The 8,839-nt window shown below is 41.7% G+C and overlaps 1 protein-coding gene across 1 annotated transcript in view; it reads right to left on the bottom strand.

Moving 5' to 3' along the window:
* The window catches only part of rps6ka3b (ribosomal protein S6 kinase, polypeptide 3b), a 76,443-nt gene that overhangs the window by 51,763 nt on the left and 15,841 nt on the right, over positions 1–8,839 (bottom strand). Inside the window, exon 2 of the mRNA XM_008279067.1 lies at positions 5,593–5,652. Within this exon, the coding sequence (XP_008277289.1) occupies positions 5,593–5,652 (60 nt within the window). The remainder of the gene's footprint in view (positions 1–5,592; positions 5,653–8,839) is intronic.

The raw sequence follows: 8,839 nt of genomic DNA, 5'->3' as shown, positions 1-8,839 counted from the left end.
CCCTGGAAGTAAGATCAAAGTCAGATCTGTCTGATTCGGGTGCAAACATCAGACTGCGGATGCCGAACGCTCTCGTGGCTCCCGACCACTACAGTTTGTTAAAGCGGAGCGATGCGTACGTCCAGCCAGTATTTATGTCCATGAAATCGTTACTGGGCTCCTGAGGAACCCCGAACCGAACCAGGAGCTGGATCGGATCCAGTGTAAGTGGATCAAGCTTCTTCGAGCGTCGATATGTCAGAGCGCCCCGGTGGATGAGGGAGTCGATGAGAACCGACACCATCCTTAACAGAGTCACACAGCAGCTGTAAAGGGAACCATCGCCGACAGACAGCTGATGTTCTGCTCAGACGTTCTGGGTGGAACGTAGCCCTCTGGAGCTGCTGTTCCACTACAGGATGTCATCATCAATAGGCTTTGGACGGGAACTGTTTGGATCACAGAAAGTACTGAAGTGTCGGAGCAACAGTACGAGACAAACCGACTACCTCATGTAGCGTAAAAACAACAAAACAACGGTTAAACTGAGCAAAACACTCACTAACATGGAATGATTAAAATCTAATTCACAGACGTCATATTTGTTAAAGTCACACAGTCTCAACACACAGAAAAGACGGCGTATTTTAATCCACACTAGAATCTTTAAGTATAATTTTGTCGATAAACAGAAGCAAGTGAGTGAACGACGCCTGACAGAAAGCTTAATGCGGGTATTTTAACCTACAATATGATCTTTTCCTGAACCTAACCAACCAGTTTCGTAGGATAAACAAGCGCAGATGGCAACTGAAGAAAGGGTCAAATAACAGCAGCTGAAAACGACGTCTGAAAAGAAAACATACGGAGTTAAACAGCGACTAAAAAGGACGTATTTCAACTTAAGCGTTGATCATTTTCTAAACTTAACCGAGCAGTCATGTCGGACAAACTGAAGCAAACAGAAAACAGCAACTAAAAGTAAATATAACGATAGACTAGAAATGTTTTAATGTTTTAACCTGTTTTAGCTAAACTTAAATTAAAAATAAGTGACTGAAAGCAAAAGCAAGCAACTGGACAACACCTGAATGTGGATGTTTAAACCTAAACCTTGATCTTTTCTTAAATGTGATCAAGCAGCTTTAGAACCTGAACTTCACCAGCAAACAGTGGCTGAAAGGGACAGAAAACGGTGACTAAAAACAGCAACTGGACAACACCTGAATGTGGATGTTTAAACCTAAACCTTGATCTTTTCTTAAATGTGATCAAGCAGCTTTAGAACCTGAACTTCACCAGCCTGTCTTGTACGATAAACAAAAGCAAACAGTGACTGAAAATGAAAGTAAACAAGACGACCGCGGGGGACTCCTCCAGCCTCCTCATGCACACTTTATTGTCCATTTATCAAGTGAGCGGAAATAAAAACTTGCAGACCAGTAGAAATAAAAAAAGGCAATAAAACAAAACAAAAAAGCAGCGCCTCGTACTTTTACAGCCTTTATTACATAAATTTAATACTTGGAACAAACATTATCACCACTCATTATCTTTTATCTCCCAGCTGGCGACAAAACATTTCTTTTCTTTTTTTTCCATCTGTCGCTTCACGTAGAGCGCGATTATGATGTGACGACTTTATTGGAGTGCAGCTGCTTTTTAATTGATCGACTGTGTGATGACTGTAAATCAGATCTAATTATCTGTGGATGCGTTTGGATCCAGAGTCAGTGTTCTCTTGTAAATTGGTCGCTTTCCCGTGTGTGGACTCGTCCAAACTACTGCTTTTGAATAATAATTCATGAACACCTGAAGACGTGGGTGCATCCAGAGTTTTATAAGAAAAAAACAGCAGCGTTTAGAGAAAAGCCTGTAAAGTAATTTAGAAGAAAAACCTGTTTATGTTATGACCTGCTCGTAACACTGGAAATGAAACACAGTCCTGATCCGGTAATCGACCCTTAACGATCCTAAACCTGCTATCCGACAGGTTTTTAGGAAAAACCAACAGAACCCATAAAAACAGCCTTAACATAGCGACAGCCTTGGATTGTGACTCCGACATGACATTTAATGTCACCAATCAGGATGACGGCGTATTATCTGACTGAACAATCCCACAGATTGGCTACGTTCACACTGCAGGACTTGATGCTCAATGAGGATTTCTTTGTGACTTCCTTCACGTTTCCAGTTCAATGCGACTTGTATGTGATCTGCTGTGTGAACTTCATACGAGCCAAAAGTGTCCCGCATGCGCAGAAGAGGACACGACGACGTCACACGCAGCGAGCGTGCTCAGTGTTTACGGAAGTAAACATGGATGGTAACGGTGGAGCGTATCTGCCACTCCCCCGCCGCCACCGATGGAGGAAACAGAAGTGTGAGCGCTAACTAAACTAGCATCAGCAGCCAAGTACTGCCTGTGTGTTCTGGACACTTCCACCCCGTCAGAGCGCTGCCCCGGGGTGGAAGTGTCCCCCGACCGGGACGAATGTTCTGATATTCATCATTAATTGGGCCTGAACATCCAGAGTGCTATTGGGACCATCCCTACTAGTTCTTATAACATGAACAATAAATATTACCAACTAATGAGCCTTCCAGCATCAAGCCCTCTTCGTATCTGGACCGCCATCTTGACAATCCGACATAACAGAAGGTTTTACATTTAGTGTCGGATCATCGAGTCACGACTGTAATACAGAGTTGGAGCGTCGCAGCAAAACGTGAGCATTTAAATTCAAACTTCAACCACAGTCTGAACTACGACAGTCAGAAACGAGCTCCGTGTAGAACAGTCCACAGTCCACCGCATCCCAGCTTATCATTATTATTCAAACGTCAACCAAACCCGTCCGCTCAGCTCCGGCGCAGGTGAAACTCCGGAGCTACAAGCGACGAGTTTCATAGAAATAACCTCCAGAACGCCTCCACTGGTCCGACAAACGGGAGGTTATGAATCCGTCAGCTCAGATCGAGGTCTAATTAGATTTCTGTCCGTCGGATCAGAGTTCAGGATTATCTGCGACGACGGACTGAAAACGGACTGAAGGCACAACGCTGAGTCACCTGAACGCACAACGCTGAGTCACCCTTCAATCACTCTGCCCGAAGACCGCCAGCAGCTGATAACAAACTGCGTTTCTTTGGGCAGGAGCAAAGCCAGGAGCTTTTTCTCACAGCTGCAAAAGCTGGACAGTAAATGCACCGGGCAACAAAACCAGGATTAAATGTGTGGAACAAGCACTGTGCGTCCTCTGCTGATTAAACACCAGCAGCAGTTTTATATTGTAAGTCCCAGTTTGTTGTCAGACTGCACACACGCACACACGCACACACACACACACACGCACACACACACACACACACTGCATAATTATCTGTTAATGATTTTAGGGTTTAATTTTATCTTCGTCATTGTGTGATTGCACAATAGTCAAGAATGTGAAATAAGACAAACCAACAAAAACATCACGCTAGAACTTTTTTGTTGCCCAAAACTTGTTTGTTTGTGTCTTTGTGGTCGTTTTCTATCCTTAAAAACCTTTCTGGCATCACTGTGGTCCGGTTTGTGTCCATTTGGTTCGATTTCGTGTCTTGTTTAGGTTGTTTTTTTATTTTTCTGCAACTGTTTTGTGTCTTGACAGTCATTTTGCACCATTTTCCGTGTCTAAGGAGTTATTTTGCATCTCTTTGAGGTGTCGTGCTCCATTTGGAGTCACTGTGCATCCATTAGGCATCGTTTTGTTTCTCTTAACAGTTGTTTTGTGTCGTTTTCTTTCGTTCTGCGCCTGTTTGGAGTCATTTTACATACATTAGGGATCGTTTTGTTTGTCTTTGTGGTCATTTTCTATCATTAAAAACACACTTGGAGTCATTCTGTGTCCGTTAGGGGTCATGTTGTGTCTCATTATGATCATTTTCCATCTCATCGCGGTCCGTTTTGTGCCCTTTTGGATTGATGTGTGTCTCTGAGGAGTCATTTTGTCAGTTTTTATAGTTATTTTGCAATTGTTTGTGGTGTTCTGTGCCCATTTGGACTCATTGTGCATCCATTAGGCATCATTTTCTTTCTCTTTACAGTCATTTTTTGGCTCTTTGTTGTCGTTTTCTTTCATCCTGCGCCTGTTTGAAGTGATTTTACATCCATTAGGGATCATCTTGTGTCTCTTCATGGTCGATCTATGTGTCCTTGTGGAGGTTTTGCATCCCTTTACAGTCCTTTCTCTCGTCAAAAACACGTTTGGAGTTATTCTGCGTCCGTTATGGGTCATGTCGTGTCTCATTACAGCTATTTCCCACCTCTTACTGGTCAGTTTGAGGTGATGTCTGCAGCTAGCTTTGGCCTCGAGGCCTTTAATGTTTAGCATTGCGTGGACATAGCCGCTCCAGCCGCTAGCGTAACAACCGTAACTGCAGTTAAACGCATCGTACATCATTGTAGTACCTGGCCGTGCCACCAGGTGGAGCCTCTTGCTGTTGAACGACCACAGGAGGCGCCACTCCGACTTCTGTCAGTTCCTTGTTGGCAGCAGAGAGCATTGTGGGGGTTTAGCTGGTTAAAGCTGCAGCCATATGTACATCAGTGTTTGATCCAACGTTACCTCATCCTGCTGATCGAGTAAATGTACGAACGGCGAGCAACGCGTGACAACAACACATGTTACATGACCACAACCAGGAAGTGTAATGATCAGCTCCATTAAATATTGATTGATAAGCCTGCCAATTATCAATTAAGGAAACTATTGAACATTTGCATCCCTCGTTCAGACCCAGGCCTGATTTCTGCAGAGCTGCAGTAAACCGTAACGTGAACACGGCTTCACGTGCATGAAGCTTCTCCTCTGAACGCTGAGCATCACCTCTGCTGGCCTGCATCCTGTTTTTATGAATTATAAAAACTCACGTCTAGAAATCCACTTACGACGAGCTGCTGATGCATCGCTGTGCTTTGATTTCCATCTTCTGACTTGCTCCCAGTCGGCCTGCTCACTAACCCACTCATGACCGGATGCGTTTCAAAGCGCGCTACGATCAAAACTAAGTTAGCGCTGAAGTCTGAAACTGGGCCACAGGAAGGAGAAGGTGGATTTACCTAAAGACCAACATCTGATCCCAAAATAACTCCAAGAATGTGATGAGCATCGCAAATAAACGATGGTATCGAGCGGCGCGGAGGATCCGAGGGAGGATTGTTCCGCTCCAACATGACTCATGACTTTAATGTTGAGCCACATTGTGCTTCACTTTCATACCAGCAATTATCCTGCAGGAGTAGGCGTCAGTTTTCTCAAACAGCGGATAAATCATCTAAGAGCAAAACTCTGCTTTGTGTGAATGCAGCTGAAGCTCACACGCACACACACACACGAGTCGATGTAGGAATGACCGGAAGGGCTGTTTACACGTCAATACCAGCCAGTCGGGCTCAGGGCTGCAGATCTGTAGCAGCTGCCGAGTCCACAGTGTTGTCAGTCCAAACACAGGGCTCTCTGTGTTTACAGCTGAAGCCCACTAAATGTCAGGCAAGGCTAACAGAAACCTCCAAACACAATCTGGAGCCTGCTGTCTGTGCGATGTGAGCAGAGGAGGAGGTGGACTTACGGTGCAGGCGGGCATGGAGTCGTCGTCGCCCACCGAGTCCTCTGGATCCTGGTGCACATCCTGTAATCACAGAGGTCAGCGTTAGCACACACCTGATACGCTGACACGCTAATTAGCACCTGCGGCCCGCCGCGTGACGCTGGCGGCGTCACCGCTGCAGGTCGCAGCACGTTCACCTGAAAAACAGGCTGCGGAGGAAAACTGCTAACAGCTCGACGCTGCTGTGATTCCAACCTGCTCAGGCTGCGTTCACACCGAGGCGACCTTTATCCGACACACCGGTTATGTGGGTGGCTCAGTCTGATTAGCACCAAGTTCTGGAATAACTCACATCATTTAAGGGCTTTTGGAGATTTTGTTTTTTATTCATGTTTTTCTTTTTAAAATTTTTTTACCTAATATTTTTAAATTCCCACACATATTTATTATTATATTTATTATGGATATTTTTTGATTAATATTTTTTGAACACATTTTTTAATTGCATTTTAATGTTCATTTTAAGTCACTTCTATTATCATTATTACATATATTAAAGGTATTTATTATTCATAATTATGTAGTCTGATGTATTTTTTAATTTTGTGTATTTTTTCACAGTTTTTACCTTCATTTTGTAATTTAAATATTTTTATGATACGTATTTAGTAATAACGATTTAGTTTTATTTTTTCATTTGTTTTTTTCTTTTCTTAACTATTTTTTCGCTCACATATATGTTTTTATTACATTTATTATGGGTATTTATAATTATTAAACTTGTTTTATTTTTGAATTTTATGGATTTGGGGTTTTTTTCTTTTGCATTTTTAATTTTTTACCTTCATTTTTTAACCCACATTTACTCTTCATTATAGGAATTTAGTAATACTGATTTTTTTAAAAATGTAATTTAAATGTTTCACTAACTTTTTACTGTTTATATAGTTTTTTTATACCTTAATTTTCTGTGTGAATTTTTTCAAATATATTTAAGAATTTATTTATGATTATATTTTTTTTTTAAATATCTACTTCATTTATTTTCTTTTTTCTCTTGATGTCTCTCTTTTTATTTTACCCTTTTATCCTTAATAATTACTCAGGTTTTTGAAATATCTTTTTTTTTCATTTTTTTATTATTCAAATTTTTTTTAAATAAATAATTTAGTTTTATTAACCTTTTTTTTTCTGTGACAGAAATACAAAACACTCTGATTTCCTCTCTTTTTTTTCTGTTTATGAACGTGTCCTACAAACATACTAACCTTAAACCAAGTAGGTAGAGAAGTGCTGACAGCTTAAACGTTTAAATCTTAACTCTTATCACACACATAGACTAGTTTTGGTCTGGTACCAGATTCATTGGAGGCCCGTGCTGCCTACAGCTCGTCTGTTTCCATTCGGAGGTGAAACCGCTTAACGAGTGGGCGTGTTTTATTTTGAAACTCTCTCCTCTCCCTCCCTTCCTGATGCACGAGTCAAACCAGAGGTCAAATTAAAACAAGACTTTAAAATAAAGTCCCCAGACGGCGTCGGCAGGAGATTTATCAGCGGGGCCGCCGGACTCCGTCTACCTCGTCTGGCCCAAAGGGGACAAACAACAGATATGAATTAGCATTGCGTAAGTCAGATTAGCGGCCTGTCTGCTTCGCTGCTGGAACAGCAGCTGTGTTCAGACGCCCAGAGCACCGATGCGCCGCCGCCGCCGCCACAAAAGCAATTAGGACAACAAAAACTACCTCGGTGGCTTTTTACTTCACCGGCGCGTCAGAAAAACGCAAACTGAACGTGTTCAGAATGAGATATTAGCAGCTCCAGTCTGCATGAACACACAGACAGCTATCAGCACATGATGCCACGAAAACACTTGTGGGTCCAGATTTCATTGTTCTGCACCTGTTTGGAAAAATTCTGTCTCTTGTTGGGGTCATTTTTCTTCTCTTTGAGGTCGTTTCTCATCTCTTTGTGGTGCTCATGTGTCCTTTCATGGACTTTTACTGACATCATGCATCTACTGCAGGTCGTTTTTGGTCAGAATCTGGTGTTTTGCATCATTTTATGTTGTTTTTAAGTCTTTTTGTGGCCCTTCAGTGTCTCTAAATGGTCTTTTATCCCATTTAACAACAAATAAGGATCATTTTGTGTCACTGTGGTCGTTTTTGTGTCTCTCTAAGATCATTTTAGGTCTTTTTGGGATAGTTGTCCATATTTTTGGGTCATTTTGTGTCTCTCGGAGGTCATTATGAGTCATTTCATGTCTATTTAAGCTAGATTTCCATCTGTTTGTGGTCATTATCTTCCCCTATGAGGTCATTTTAAAGTCATTTTATGTCTGTTTAAGGTAGTTTTCCATCGTTTTCTCTCTCCATGATCTTTTACTATCGTTTTGTACCATTTGGGGAACATGTTGTGTCTCTCTGAGGACATTTCAAGTCATTTTAAGTTTTTTATTGTCATGTTCTATGTTTATGTGACCATTCTGTGTCTCTGAGGTCATTTTAAGGAGTTTAAATGTTGTTTTATGGTCGTTTTCCATCATTTTGTGGTCTTACTATCATTTTCCACCCATTAGTGATCCTTTTGTGTCCTTATCTGGTCGTTTTTGGGTCCCTCTGATGTCATTTTAAGTAATTTTATGTCTGTTTAGGGTATTTGTCCGTCTACTTTTGGTCCTTTTGTCTCTCCATGATGTTTTACTGTTATTTTGCACCAATTAGGGATAATTTTGTGTCTCTCTGAGCTCCTTTTCTGTCTTTTTATGGTCGTTTTCCATCTTTTCAGCGTCTCTCCGTGGCCTTTTACTGTCATTTTGCACCCATTAGGGTTTGGTTTGTGTCATTATCTGGTCCTTTTATGTCACTCTGACATCATTTTGCATCTTTTTATCGTTATTTTCCATCCATTTGTGTTCATCTTGCATCCCTCTGAGCTCATTTTAAGTCATTTAAGGTCTTTTTGTGGTCTTTCAGTGTCTCTCCGTGGTCTTTTACAAACATTTTGCACCCACTAGGGTTCAGTTTGTGTCATTATCTGTTCATTTTGTGTCCCTCTGATGTCATTTTAAGTAATTCAGTGTCTCTCTGTGGTCTTTCACTGCCACTTTGCACCCACTAGGAACACTTTTGTGTCTTCATGTGGTCGTTCCGTGTCTCTTTGAATTCATTTTGAGTTTCTTACAAAACAACCTGAAAACGGTGATCCCTCTCAGACAGGCCGTGCAGCATTCTTCTTCTCTGACTACGCATGACTCTGTACATACGTGTTG

The sequence above is a fragment of the Stegastes partitus genome, unplaced genomic scaffold (assembly GCF_000690725.1).
Source record: "Stegastes partitus isolate 25-593 unplaced genomic scaffold, Stegastes_partitus-1.0.2 Scaffold143, whole genome shotgun sequence".
Taxonomy (NCBI): domain Eukaryota; kingdom Metazoa; phylum Chordata; class Actinopteri; family Pomacentridae; genus Stegastes; species Stegastes partitus.
The sequence above is the reverse complement of the archived record's forward strand: the minus strand, read 5'-3'. Positions and strand labels throughout refer to the sequence as shown.